We start from the raw sequence: 15,777 nt of genomic DNA, 5'->3' as shown, positions 1-15,777 counted from the left end.
AAGACACCATTGGCAAATGGTGAAGGAACCCTGGATTGAATATATAGGAAATGAAATCACCAACTCGCAGTGAGCTAGCGTGGTGATCAATGCTCAAACCTTAACTATATGCGAGATTTGCAGCCTCGTCAGTCTTCTATAGGCTGTTTTGGGCTTTGCAGTATACTACATGATAACTCTCGGAAAAAGCAATGAAAATACGTGGAAAATTTGCCTGTGTCTGATTGCATTTTATCATATTTCAGCTGAAACTTCGTTTTGAACTTCACTTTCTAATTTCATTCGATGATCGGGCTGACGGTTTTTCTCAGAATGGACTGTGTATAGCGTGGTCATCTTCCTTTCTTCTTGTTCCTTTTATTAGTCACAAGGACAGAGACACCTATACTCATAACAATTCTATATATGGCATTGACCTTTACCACTATATTTAAAGCTTAGCTGAGTAAACCTTTGGAACCTTTAAATCCTCATCTATTAATAAATAAAATGCTAAAACACTTGTGTTATGGAATTCAGATACAACGAAGGTACCACAAACACCCAGACCCGAGACAATGTAGAAATGTGAATTTTTACATTAACCCAACCGGGGATCGAACCCGGGACCTCAGAGCTAGCGACACCTTGAAACCGGTGCGTACGCCACTCGACCACGGAGGTCGTCATCTATGTTTCAAACATTTGCAGATTCTTCAATTCCTCTCAATTTCACACCTGTATCTACACCTCTAATCGTTATCGCATTAAAAACACATCATGTATGTCAGCCTTAAGGGCAAAAACACATGGGATAGCCAGCCATGTTAGGTGCGACATAGCAATATGCAAATCCTGTCAATTTGTTCCCTCGCTCGTATTTCAAATCGTGACCTGAATAGTAGGTCGGGAGCGAATCTCAAAGTTTTACCTTTTGAACGGTAATTTTATGCATTGTAGGGTAGAGGAAGGCTTATGTACTACGCTAGGGAATATGGTGGGTTTTTGAAATGGATATACAAAGTATGTCTGCGTTCAGGCTAATTGTTGTTTTTTTATAGTTTAACTAGCTGTTGCCCGCGACTTCGTCCCCGTGGGTAGAAGATATAGGTTATGATTTATACCTGCCCTTTTTTTTACAATTTCCATTGTATCTTCGCTCCTATTAGTCGCAGCGTGATGGTTTATAACCTAAAGCCTTCCTCGATGAATGGTCTATGCAACACAAAAAGAATTTTGCAATTTGGACCAGTAGTTCCTGAGATTAGCGCGTTCAAACAAACAAACTCTTTAGCTTTATATATTAGTATAGATAAGTTTTGATTGACCACTGGGTCCCGTTAGATGCAGGTGGCATTGGAGAACATATGGAGAGGCCTATGTCGAGCAGTGGACTGCTATAGGCTGAGATGATGATGAAGTTTGGATTAAATATTTTTAGGGTTTAGTACCTGACGGGTTAAGAGGAACCCATATTACTACGTCTCTAATATTTGTTTGTGTGTCCGTCTCAGTCACCAGGCTGTATCTCAGGAATAGTGATAGCAAGATTAGTTGAAATTTGCACTGATTATGTAAATTTCTGATAGATCTTGATGGCGTGCCATTGGAGAGGCTTATGTCCAGCAGTGGACGAATATGAGCTTATAATGATAATGATGATGATTTTGTTATTCTTTCGCCTGTGTGTACGGAACCTCTTGTAATAAGTAACTATGATACATTTTGTTAAGAATCCATTACATATATTTGAACTCTGGTTTGCGTAATTTACGTAGTACTTGAAGTATTTTTGAAAATATCTGTATCAAAATCATAACCATACATAATAAAAAAAAACTTTCAGATTTTTGACAATTTGAATAATTTACATTACATTCCTAAGCAATATAGTCACGCGAATTTTTAATGCATTTAAAATCATTAACTTTGAGAACCACTATACCGCACGGCGTCACATTAATAATTTTGTTTAAACCTGTTTTAACAATGGCGTCACGATAACGATATTTTACAACAAAAGTTAAAACATGGCGGCATATCTTTATTCGTGAAACTGTTATCTTTTTGTATGCGTTTAATTTTAATTATACAGATTAAAATGTTGGTGAGTTAAAACTTTTTGGATATGAATCTTTTTTGTTTTATTTTCACTATGAATCTTAGTTTCTGAAATGGTGATAATTAATCTAATATATAATTATCGATCACGCTTTTTTAAAGATACAATAATGGCTTGTTTTAATTTAAATTGATTAAAGCGATTCACAGTTTACTGTTTTACAAAAACTTGGTAATTAAAAAAACTTAACAATGAAATCTCTTGCTAAGTCAAAAGCTATTCTTCTTTTTATTAAACAGCTCCCGCAAAGGGCACAGGGAAAGAATTTTAATCTTTGTGTCGCGGGCTTTCACAAATATTCAAGTCACACGTTCAAAAAAATCCAGATTCAAAACAACTTACTTACGCGGGGATCAAACACGCGACACGTCGCGCCCAATGGTTTTGACGAAAAATATTGAGTATTGACGCTGTAACCTCAACCACTCGGCTATCCGTGCAGGCGCACCTCAACTATAGGGTACCGTTTTTACATTTTGGATGATCGCTCGTGGCTAAGCTATAACCGCGTAAGTGAATCGATCACAGGTTAAGCTACGCTTGGCGCTTCTTTAGATGGGTGAACATCTTTGTCATAACGAGGTCCTCCTTGTTTCGGAAGGCACGTTAAATTGTGGGTGCCAGCTGTTATTCTAACATCTTTGACAGGTAGTCAGAAGCTTGAAAAGTCTGACAACCAGTTTAACCAAGGGGTATCGTGTTGCCCAGGTAACTAGGTTAAGGAGATCAGATAGGCAGTCGCTCCTTGTAAAACACTGGTACTTAGCTGAATCCGGTTAGACTGGCAGCCGACCCAAACATAGTTGGAAAAAGGTAAGGCCGATGATGATGATCTATACGAATCCCTAGAAACCTAACACAAAGCTAGTATATAACATAAATGTTAGGTAAATTTACCTACCATTCATAACAGAACCATTATTATAATATATATCGTCAGATGTAAATATTAGATTTTACATGAAGTAAAATCTACATGTTCAAACCACCAGTTATGCAAGACCCCTGCTATTCCTTTGTGCGTCGTATTCTGGTTCAAACGACAATGTTATGTTCTAAGGGTCCGGTTCAAGTTATGCTGGACACTTATGTTTTCAGTTCAGAAATAAACTTGTTTATATCGTTGCTTAAGAAGTTTTAAGGTTTCTTTGAATAGCTTTAAATTGTAGTTGTTTATTATTTTGATTAAGTAACTTAAATTCATACACTTTTTCAAGCAGAATAGGAGACAAAGTACCGATGCGAAGTTTTAAAACTAATATCATTTGAACTTTCTGATTAATATCCTTACCAGCGGTTTTATTTAAAGAACCGTTTTAATTAATTTATTAATTATCTGAACGCATGCAATTTTATTTATAAAGTCTTTAAAAAAACACATTCAAAATATAAAAGTCACAGTTCAAAGTGGGAAAATTAATAGATTTAAAAAATGTAAAATCCCACTCCATTAAAATTTTATCAAAATCGCTCAAGCCATCTTTACAGTTGAAAATTTACTTTCATCGGATTCGAAAGCTGCCCTAAAAATTTCAGCCTGCTAGCATATCGGGAAGCGCCTCAAAATTGAGTTGCAAAAATCCAACCGGAACGACAAACAAACAAGAAAAGTGAGTGTATAAAAACGTGGGAGAAATCAATTCTTAACGAGTCGGTTACAAACAAACATACATACATTGAAGCTTATAAAAGCGTCGTAATTAAAGTTTTTCTTCTACCAATGCTGTTTTTCTTCGCAACACATTCCCGGTTTTTCCGCAATACACCTTGAGAGTATTTGCTTTTCAGTTTTCCTTTCCTTTTATTTGCCAATATTTTCTTGAAAGGAACGTTGCTTGGAAACATACTTGAAAAGATTCCTTTAAAGTATGTTATGTTATGTAACTACAAGTCTTAGAGAAGCTGGTTCTAGGTCGCATTTTTAGGGTCCCGTTACCAAAGTGTAAAGACGGAACCCTAATATTAAAACTCTGGTGTTTTGTCTGTCACCAGGGTGTATCTCATGAACGGTGACAGCTGCACTACTGTTGCTGATTTAACAACTGTATGGTTGACTGCATTAACAGGTAATTGTTGGGTGACAAAGAAATTTGTAGGTAGCCTCATATTTATTTCTAACCTAAAATGCATATCTATTAAATTTTAATGTAACAACGCATCCCGAGTCGCGATGCGATTTGATTTGATTAAAGACTCTTGTTGGGTCCGAAACTTGTCGGGAACTCCCCATAAATACGCGTGAATAAACCGTTGCATTTAATAATGAATCAGTCTCGCTAAAAATTCACGCCCTTTATTTGGTATTTATATATATATATATATATATTTCCCTTTATTTCACTCAAAATGAAAAGTTCTCAATTCAGGAAGGCCATTTTCCACTCACCTTTTAAAATGATATAGTATTGGCTCCAGAAGCAAAAAATTGTCAAAAACTTCCAAAATGTCATTAATATGGAGAAGAACCTACAAAAATTACATTATTTTGGTATTTTCCAGTTTATGTAACCCTGAAAAGATTTTATAAGAAGCCTTTGTCTTACTAATCGATCGCTGCAAAGTCTCTTCAAGAACATTCTATTTTGAGCTCGCGATGAAAATTTAATAGTATACACTTGAGTTTAGCATTTCGTTTTATGGAATCCTTTATATTGTTTATGACGTCATAAACTGTATTTGTATGGGGCAGGGATTCTTGTAAAAGTAGGGGTAATATGGTAATTGAGATACATTTGAAATGTTAGCAGTAAAGAGTTTTCTTTTGATCATAAAATGTTTTTATGCACTGAGTTCTATTTTAAAGCGATATAGTCTAGTCGGTTATATCGCGTTTCCAAGAGAATTCTTCAAAAGTCCGGGATAAAAACTATCCTATGTTCTTTCTTAAGGTCAACTCTATCTCTGTACCAAATTTCATTAAAATCAGTTTCAGTGGTTTAGACGTGAAAGCATAACAGACAGATAGATAGACAGAGTTACTTTCGCATTTTTAATATTAATAAGTAGGCATAGTAGGGAAGTATCGATATTAAGTTTGATTCAAACATTTTTGAGCGACGTAAACCTGTTTGAAGGTTTTTCGAAACTTAGCTGTTACCTTTTATAGGCTATTCTGTAGCCTGAGTAGGAAAATAGTCCTAAACCCATTAATTGTTTTAATATGGACTCTATGTATTCGTTTGTATTTTACTAAAACTACCTTTTCATGTAATTTAGTACTTATAATTAGTTACTCATCAAATAGCTATAAAAAAATCTGTAAAATCTTACTCCTGAAACTAGTTTTGTTCAATTTTTATTTGATTTTTGACTTGGTGTCACTATTCATAAATATCATAGGTTCGAAATGCTACTATCTAACAAAAATAAACTACTACGATTTTTTTTAATCATTTTGAAACTATATTGCAAAAAAGCATTTCCTTGAACCGACAATTGAAATTAATCTTAATTAAAACGTATTACAAGGTAGGTAATCCATTAACGGTCTTAAGGTCAAGATGATTGAAAGCAGAAGCTTTGAGGATCCATCCAAATTTGACCTCAGGCTTGACATTTGACATTCTTGTTCATTTCGCGTTGAGTAGCAAATTGATGAATGTTGGGACTGTAATGGGAGGGGGGGGGGCTGAATGGAATCAAGATAAGAGGTAAAACCTCCTTGCAACCTTAGAATGATTTGAATTGTTTGTTGAATCCGACAAAATACTTGTGAAAATTATGGAATAACCTATGAAACTTAGCCGTTGGGAAACCTAAAACCAAATCTCAAATATTTTCGCAATTATTTAACCTATGTTTGCCCACTGCTGGGGAAAACAGTTTATCGTTTTGCTATTTTTTTAAGATGATCGCCCTGCCTGTGATCGGGATAGTTTGCATCACGTTCCCGTGTGGAAATAGGGAAGCACTCCGGTGCTTTAGCCGGTAAAGGTTCTAGCCCAAAGATACCTGTCCGCCATCCCCAGGGTCGAAAAAGTCCATGAGGATTCACCCGGGTAAAAAAGGTTGATAACTATGATTATCACAGTGGCAATAGAAAAACACCATCTGTGAAAATTTCATCGACGGACTAACAGACAGACAGTGGACCCTCACTACATAATTCGTTTTTATTCTTTCTGCACGTAGTCTTACAAACGACTTTATCGAAATACCCTTATAATCGGTATTTTCTTAAGGAAATCTCAGCTCAATCGTCTAATCATTCAACGAATGGTTTCCAGAAATTACCTGAATGTGTTCATTCACCTTTGAAATTAGGATTTCGTTTCGTCGGCTTCGTTCACTAATCTTGAAAGGGACTGTCATTCAATCGTTCCGAAGATCTGACCTACCTGGTTAGGTAAGTCTGTTTCTTTGATCTTGGAATGCCTTTAAGCTGAAAGCCTAAGGCTGCGTTTCCACCAGAGATGTAAGATGGATAGGTGTCGTGCGAGGATGACCGCGGAGCCGTTTCCACCAGAGCTGCGCTGAGCGAGGCGAGGTAAATGAAGCGATTCTATTTGTTCTTTACCAACACATCCCTCGCTACGCATCCTCGCACATCTATAGTGGAAATGCATTCTTATGCTGAGAGACGACGAAGTTTTCAAGATTGGAGAGGATTTTGGTTCTAAATCTGTATAGGTATTGGGTTTGACTGCACGAAGGGCTGAGTGGTATTTGTCATCAAGCTAATTACCTGCTGAGCTTAGCGTGTCGCCGTGTGATCCACGAATGCTTGTTTTGAGTATAGGTGCTTTTTATGCATGTTACTAGAATGTTCAAAGCTAATATAGGTATAATAATAATAATCCAAAAAAAAATTGTTCAGCCACTAGCCAGAGATATTTCCTGGTCACGGACAGACGGACAGGGGAGTCTTGTTAGTAGATAAACCGTTCAGATACGGAACTTTTAAAAACATTTCCGCTCTAAGAAATTTAATTCTTGCAGAGGTGGGTTTCGTTGGACCTCCGTCGGAAGGCGTGACAACAAAGGTCAAAAATTAAATTAAATCGAACTTGCACCATCGTGCATACAAATCCATACCGGCCACCACGACATTACTAATTCTTGTGTAGTGTTAGTTATAAAAATATAAGTAATCGCGATCCATAACTTTTACTAAAGAAAATTGTACCTTTATCTTTCATCCCCTCATTATTTCCTCAAAAGATAAACTTTACTGAATCATTATACTGTATAAAAGATAAAAAGAAAAGAATAACAATAAACAAGTTTTCATTTGTAAAAATTTTAATATTACCGCTTTCAAACTTTTTCAATTATGTTCTTCGGAAGTTTTTGGGACTTGAATATGGATGACAGACATTAGAAAAATGATTTTTATGAACGTTTATTTTAAATGATGGATATTATTATTTCCTCTTTCTTAACTTGGGTGAACTTGCCTGAAATAAAAGTCATTTTATTTATTTAACTATTATTCCGTATTGGGCTGGTTCCATGTGACCCAGGATAGAGAATCATAGAAGGATTGGGGGGGGGGGGCATTGACCAGTAGTAGGACATAGTGGGCAAGATAAAAAAAAAATTACCTCGCTTTCTATTCATTCAGTACGGGGTGGAACACTCATGGTCATTACAATGTACATAATTCCAATTATTATGTTGGCAAAATGCTTGAGGAAATGAGGGCTAGTTGCAAAAATCCAACTGCCATTCATTAATCGGCTATTGTAAATAGCAGAATCGGGGCCCAGATGTTCCAAATCTGAGTACTGTCTGAAGGAAGTCAGAGAGTTTATCAGGAGAACCCTTATCCCTTTATGAGATCAGTTACACACGAGCGAGCAGTTTCATGTGGGTCTGTATTTAGCTGCCAGCAATTCTGATCTTGTGTAAACGCCCTTAGGCCAAGATTAGATCGGGTTTAGAGGTTGGCCGACCGGAATGGATTTATAATTAGGGTTTGCTTTGGAGGTGAGTGGGTAAAATTTTTTCTTAATGAATAAAAAAATAACTACTCCCGCTTAGCAATTTAATAATTTCGCGGTTTCACAAGCATTCAAGTCACATGCACAAAAACTCAAGATAAGCATCATGGATCGCAGAAATGCTTGTCCTACGCGGGGTTAGACGTAGTTCTCAGTACTCAAAACTTTTATTGCAGTGTAGTACACTATGGACGACATTATGAACCATTTGGCTATCCTTGCAGTCATAGATTTCAATTAATGACGATAGAATTTCTTGCCGGTTTTTCTTCACAAAAATGGCAGTATGGAATCGCGCATTTTGGGTCACTCGATCTGTATTTGAACGATTATAAAGCGCCTTCTTAGGTGTAAATAAATATTTTTTTATTTTGATTTGGACATTAAGTCGAAATGCAGACCTTCGATACTTTAGATAGATTTCGCCTCTGAAAGTTAGGTTTTCATACAAATCAGCTAAAGAAACAAACAGAAATAGTCACTCATCAAAATGATTGTAACCGAAATATACCACTTCTGTAATTTTCATCTGTATATCTGTAAAAGTTCATGAGATACAACCTGGTGACAGGTACTCAAAAAGACAGAGAAGACTTATTAATAGGGTCCCGTTCTTAACATTTAAGTACGTACCTTTAAAAACCTCATCCACATTTTGATCAAAAAACAAAAATCCAAAGAAAACTGTCGAGATATTCAAATTGTCGTTACATTATAAATTGGTATCGTACGGTTTCGGGTAAAAGTAAAATTTTACCACCTTGATTACTCTGTAAAAATAATTTTGGTTCAAAATGACGCCGAAATGCCTCATCGGGCTCAAATGAAATTGGTGCCTCGGGTTTCCTTTTATATTTTGTCAAGGAAACCTCGCTTGTAACATTTTCCTGTATTTTTCGGGCGTTAAAGAAGATTTTTATACGCTTGTGGGTTCAAAAACTGTGTCTGGAAGGTTTTTTGTTGTGTCTTTGTTTTCGTGTAAATAATGTTGAATTTTTGTCAAAAAGAAAGAGATTCTCTATTCGTCTGTTTTTTTAATGTTTTTTACCCTACTATGTTGGGATTGGCTTCCAGTCTAACCAGGTGCAGCTAAGTAACAGTGTTTTACAACTGGCTATCTAACCTCCTCCAGCCAGTTGTCTGAGCAACACGATACCTCTCAGTCAGACAAGTTTGAAAGTATAAAAAGGTCAAAGCAATAATTGCCGCAAAACGATAAAATACTTTCATTGATAGCCCGTAACGCCATCTATGTTTCGCGCGTGGAATTATTTTATCGTTGACGTAGAGCCACAACAAGGAGATTGTGAATTTATTCAAATTGCTTGAATACTACGAAAATAAGGCTTAGTTTTAGTGTTTTATTCGGTGTATTGTTACAATACCTACTTTGTAAATTTAGGTATAGTATAACCAAAACTAAACATGCGACATAATAGCAAATTAGAATGACAAAAAAAAAATGAAAAAAATATCACAATTTTTTTGCTTAACTTCCCAGCAGTTTCAGCGACTTTCTTCTCTAAATCAAAATTCAAAATCGAATCAAAATTTTATCATCATCACTTATTACTGCTTTATTATTTTGAATACTGGCAATCACTTTGTACACTCATGTATCATGAAAAGTATCTTCAAAATTTCATCGAAATTTGTTACGCGGCTTGCTTGTGAAAAGACTAACAGACATGTCTAACAACACATTATGTAGGTATTTTAATATTTATTCTAGTACTTACATCTTCTAACATACTATTCTAGAATTACTTTCAGATGTTAGACATTAATTCATACAGCTTCAATGGTTTCGTATATCATTTGTAAATCGATTTGTATTATTTCAGAATGGCCCCGCAGTTATCTTCGTGCGGGAGCGTTTGAACGGGATAGTTCACTTGCCTGTTACTCGCCGGTAGGCGAAAGTGTATGAACAAGTAGATAATTTCAAGATTGAAAAAGACTGTCATCCTGAATATTGGATTGAATATTGGTTTCATAAAGCACGTTTATAATTTTTACGTATTTTATTTTGCGAGGAATACTTACTATTTTGTTTCCACTATCATTCATTCCAAATAAAAATGTCACGCCATTTGTTATGGTATTGTTGGAATATTTACAATGCTGCGAATGTTATAGTGACTGTATTAAACAATAATAATAATTTTTAATTTTTAAATTTATAAAAAAATATAATACTTTTTCATAATTCAAATACTTAAGTTATGAAAAACGTAAGAATTTAATTCAGAAATACTACTTTTAAAAAAACTCGCGAGGATATTCTGTTTTCAATATTAAATTTATTTTCTGGTTTGAATATTATTTATTGTACACCATGGAATTACAGCAGTGATTCTTAATACATACAATGTTGGGGTACAATGCGGTATAATCATTTGGCATTCTTTACATATCTATTCTCTTTAACCAAGGCAAGCATGGACTATTTGTACTGTCACCCTACGGTGAAGTTGATGTAATTATCAGTCCAATAGATTAATTAATATTGTTTATATTCTCAGCTAAGCAAACGTAATCTATACTTCAACAAAGCTCACAAGTGTTATTAACCACTTATGCGGGCTGTTTGCTTGACATTTGCCATGTCATGCATGAGATGCATGAGACTAAATTTAAAAAATAAACAGAGTTAAAGCCTGCAAAAATTCCTTGTAATGTCATGTCTTCAATAAACCGTTCTACCTCTGGAAAGGACCAAATCTATTTAATATTTAGGCATAGTTTAACTAATGTTGATCACTGAAATAAAAAAATATAAAAAATTAAGAAAATTACAAACATTGCAGTTTTGTGCTCCGCTTAAGATGTGAATACTCTCATTTACAATATGTTTTAAAAAAATACAAGAATTACAATCGAAGAAAACATTATTAATAAAAAACTTACTCTCCCATGCTAGTAAATCGGTGTAACTACTAGCGCGAGTAAACTTGCTCGTTCGAACGCACTCGGGTCGATGTCAGCCCGCGCCGCATCGGAGTCCGCATAGGTGGTTGTCGGGCCATAGTTACAGCGTTTTTAATGTTTTCCAATTTATATTTCGTTCTTAAAAGATTCGTTGTGTGAAATACAGTATAATAATGATGTAAGATAAAACGAACTGAATTGACTTTCCGACTGGGTCAAAATTCCGCTATTTACAATGGCCGATGAATGATAATCCTATTTCTATATTATTTATTCTATAATATTATCATTATCAAATAATATTTACCAACGTTCACACAACGCCATCTATTCTCAAACTAAGCTAAGCTAGTATTATGAGTACACAAGAGAACTGAGAAGCAAATACATATATATATTTCTTCACATATACATAACATAGATAAATTACACCCAAGCACCGAAAAAAACGATCGTGCACTTCACCCAAACAATACCAAAGCAACTTACAGAGACAGTTTTAAACGATATAAGTAAAATGTAATGTAACATTATCAACGGTTTGGAGTACGAACGTTTCCTCTCTGGTTTAGTGGCCCAACATTTACAACCTATCTGTTTTTGCCCTCGCAATTTAGCGTGAACCGTGCCTGACTGGTTTGACTCCAGATTGACGTAAAAAGGTTTTTTGTGGAACCTAAACATACCGGTAGCTTTCGTTTGATTTACAACCTTCGTAAAATGGGATTTTGATAAACGATAAAAGAAAAAAATTGAGTCTATTATGAAATGGACATTCTTAGGACTTATTAGTATTAATTTTAGTAGGCTTTTCGCGTTTATAATATAAGTAGGATTAGTGGGATACACCTACCTCTTGATATCTCTGCATCACTCTTTGGTTCACTGGTGAGAATGTCTCAGGTATTAAGTCCGTCTTAAGTTCATACTTGGCACGGTAAGAAAGAACGTTAAAAAAAATATCAGTCTGAATACGTCCCACTGCTGGGCACAGGCCTCTTCCCGTATATGGAAGGTTTGAGCATCGATCACCACGCTAGCTCACTGCAGATTGGTGTGTTCAGATTTCAACATTTGGGAACCAGGTTTCCTTGCGATGTTTTCTTCTCGTAGAATAATTAAGAAAATTACATATAACTTTGAAAAAAAGTCATATTAGTACTTTGTCTGCATTGGGATCAAACATACATCGAGCATCACAAATCCATGCAGAGAGCTGCAAAACCACCAAAAAACTATTTTCCTTTCACAAATTTCGAAAAAAGCCATAATAATATGCTACTTTAAAACTAAAATTTAAATCTTAACTAATAAGGGAAAGAAAATGAACTTCTACCACTTGATACCTTTCTTCATAGCTGTACCATCCAAACTATTCAAAGGAATTTAGACTTTACATCCAACCAGTAAGATTTATTTTCCCAAATCTTTGGGGCTTGCACACAATTTGCTAGATTTCGTACTAAACGCCTGTCTTTGGCTAAAATCCAAATATTTAAATGTTTCAACATTTCCGTTTTCACTTTACAATGGAAAATGACCGTGTATGCGGATGCGGCCAATTTTGGGATGCTTTGAACGTGTTGTAAATACAAAAGAATCTTTTGCTGTATTCAAGGGCAACGCACAGCAAATGCATAGCAAAATACCTGACTTCAAGTGTCTGTGATAGGTTATCTTTGTCATTCACGAACATTTAACCAGTGACCTAAGTGTCCTCAATACATATGACAAAATGTTATAGTCTGTAATTTTGGTTCAGGATTTTATTTTAATGCCTATTTTGAAATATGGTTCTCCTAAAAATAGTATGTTTCACTTGCAACTTTAGGAAGATTATGTGTATAACAATGACAATAAAATATTTTTTTGCTACAGGTATAATTTCTTCTTTCCTTGAAGAAAGTAAAATACATATAGCTATCAATCATAGTCTTGACATTTTGTCAATAAGAACACAACCTTTTGTACATAAACAATTACATATCCTATTTTTTTTCTTCTCCAGCCAATTGAGACAAGTGACTGTTTTCATCTTTATTTTTATTAATACGCAAAAGGCGTGGCGAATATGTATTTAAGGTTCGAATTTCTTCAGTGTATTACATGTATTTTATTGTTTAAAAAATAATAGATTTAAAAATCCGAAAACCCACATTTTTAAATGTCCATTCATATTTTATCAATATCGGTCCTGCCGTTTTTATAGTTGTAAATTGCATTGTCATCGGGTTTGAAGCTACCCTGAAAATTTCAGCCTGCTAGCTTATCAGGATGTGACTCAAAATTGAGTTGTTAAAATCCAACCGGAACGACAAACAAACAAGAAAGTGAGTTTATAAAAACGTTGGAAAAAGTGACATTAATTTCTACAATAGTCTCTCAAATCAAAATGACATTTAATTTCATTAAGTCATATGACTTTGACCTGTCATCTCCAAACATTTCATAGTTTTGAATTGATGCTAACTGATACAGTAATATCATTTGGCTAGAGAAAGCTATCATTAAAATTTTCTTGGCTACATCTTCGGGCATAAATTTATTATTTTTTAGACTAAAAACACCGATGGCATTAGTTTATGACTAAACTTAATAAAATAAATCTGTTAAGCCAGTCAGACAGGTTTCCAAAAAATATTGAATACGTATATTTCATTTTATCACATCATTAAAAAAAGTGAGGAAGATTTAAAGCACTTCAGATGATAGTGGGGGCTAGTACCATCACTTGCTAGTAAAAAGCGTAGTAGTAAGTGACGTCACACGACATTTTAAATAACTGTATCTCATTATTTTTTTGTTTACGAGATAAAATAAAAAATACGTATCCGATATTTTTTTAGAAATCTCTATTCCCTATTATAACGGAAACTATTAATAATATTATTTTTTCTTCAAATTAACATACAATTTTAGCGTTTTACGTTCGCCAATTACATTTTAAAGTAAATTACATGCATGCAGTATTTTATTAGCATAACCGCGATTTGGCACGAATCCAGTTTTTCCAGTAAATGTGCAATACATCTTTACTTGTGCAGTTGAGTAAGACTCTATCTCTATTAAAGTAAGGGTGAAAGTCGCTTGGGTGTTATGTCGTTGGTTTTGTGGTTAAGTTCTTATAGCGATTAGTATGATTTAAACGTTTATTTTTAATACTGCTCTAGGCTAGATTATTTTTTGTTTTATTTATGGACTTGTGCTAATGAGAGGATTTGGAAAAAATAACTTTTGATGGTCTAGAACTAAAAGCGAAAATAGAATTCATAAATTTTTACCAAAGGGGTCTGGAATCAAGAGAAAGTATATGTTTTTTAATTTTATTTAATTGGTTCCAAATACGTCACAATACTAAGGCATTAATTAAACAGCCGGAAAAACTGTCGTATATCCTTAATCTCTGTCTTCTCAGCTGACACTTAGCCATTGGTATATTATGTTCAAATTATTAAGAATAAATTAAACATGAAAATAATTATACGCTTGTTAAGATTTCGTTACTTAAATTAAGCTACTGAGAATTTGATTCAGATAGCATAGTGCTATTACAAAAAAGCAGTCCAAAAAATTGTTAGATTTCTGTTCAATTCTGTCATCAAATCTTGGACTAATTCCACCTTCTCTTCAGCAGGTCACGATGAAGGGTCGTGAGGTGGTGTTCCTGGTGATCCTGGGATGTGGTGCGGCTGCTGTGCTGTTCGCAGTCGCCGCCTACCTCTACATCCGGCGTAGGAGGAAAAAGAGGGAGGACGAGGAAGATGGCACTAGCTGTGCTATCAGGTCAGTTCAATTGTGTATTATTTGACGTGACAACGTCTTATAATTCGAGGGAGCCAGCTGCTCGCATGGAAAAACATGACTTATGAAGCGTAACCTTGCTCTGAGGCATTTGATTTGTTTTATTCATGACATTGTCAACATCAACTATCGTCAACAATCGATTTCTTTTTATAAAATCTAGTTTATTAGCAACACCAATGTGGTACTGACCAGGTGAAGTCGAGGTGAGTACGAGGAAAGCTTCGATAAGAAAGGACAGGCGATGGATAAAACCACGATGCTTTTACCAAGAGTATAACTATAAAAAGAAGAATATAAAAAAGGGGAATTCTTCGTCAGTCTAATATCCAAACCAAAATTAGTAGAGATACAAAATCTTCAGGTTCCATAACTTATTTAAAAATAAGACGAGTTGGCACTTTGCAAACTAGCAGGGAAACATTAAATTCTACTTAAACCTCATAATTACAGCAATATTTACACAGACAATGTTATAATAATAATAATATAATATATTTACCATAGTATGACGTAAAAGCAACTCTTCAATTATTAACCAATTTATACAATGACTATCGTAAGACTGATTCATTATTAAATTGTGTAACGGTTTACTTACACGTATTTATCGGTGGTGCCCGACTCGTTTCGGACCAGCGAACTGACGTCAGCGTCCGAAACTAGTCTGGCAACCCCGATAAATACGCGTGAGTAAACTATTACATCATTCAAAAAATTATACACGCCCATTTTTCAACTAGAATTCCACAGACATCAACTCTCAATATCGAATTGCTATTCCTCTAGGCTGAAACCCAGACACAAATTCCAGTTCAAAACTACCGCAGATAGTTGCTAAACAATTTATTTCTAGGAATTCAAATATTGGACAGCAAACAGAACAGATATCTGATGCGGTTTCTGCCTCTCAAAGCAATATTATTGCAGATTCGGAAGCGAGAGAGAGAGACATCGCTATTCACCGTATAGAGTACGGTGAATAGCGATGTCTCTTTTTAA

At 34.9% G+C, this 15,777-nt stretch overlaps 1 protein-coding gene across 3 annotated transcripts in view; it reads left to right on the top strand.

Annotated features, from left to right (window-relative positions):
- The window catches only part of LOC113502550 (synaptotagmin-7), a 507,062-nt gene that overhangs the window by 136,082 nt on the left and 355,203 nt on the right, over window positions 1–15,777 (top strand). For all 3 annotated transcript variants that reach the window (XM_026884161.1, XM_026884159.1, XM_026884160.1), the window contains exon 2: window positions 14,606–14,757. In XM_026884161.1, the coding sequence (XP_026739962.1) occupies window positions 14,615–14,757 (143 nt within the window). In that variant the 5' untranslated portion in view covers window positions 14,606–14,614. The remainder of the gene's footprint in view (window positions 1–14,605; window positions 14,758–15,777) is intronic.

This window comes from Trichoplusia ni, chromosome 17 (genome assembly GCF_003590095.1).
Source record: "Trichoplusia ni isolate ovarian cell line Hi5 chromosome 17, tn1, whole genome shotgun sequence".
Taxonomy (NCBI): domain Eukaryota; kingdom Metazoa; phylum Arthropoda; class Insecta; order Lepidoptera; family Noctuidae; genus Trichoplusia; species Trichoplusia ni.
This window is presented reverse-complemented; position numbering and strand designations above follow the sequence as displayed.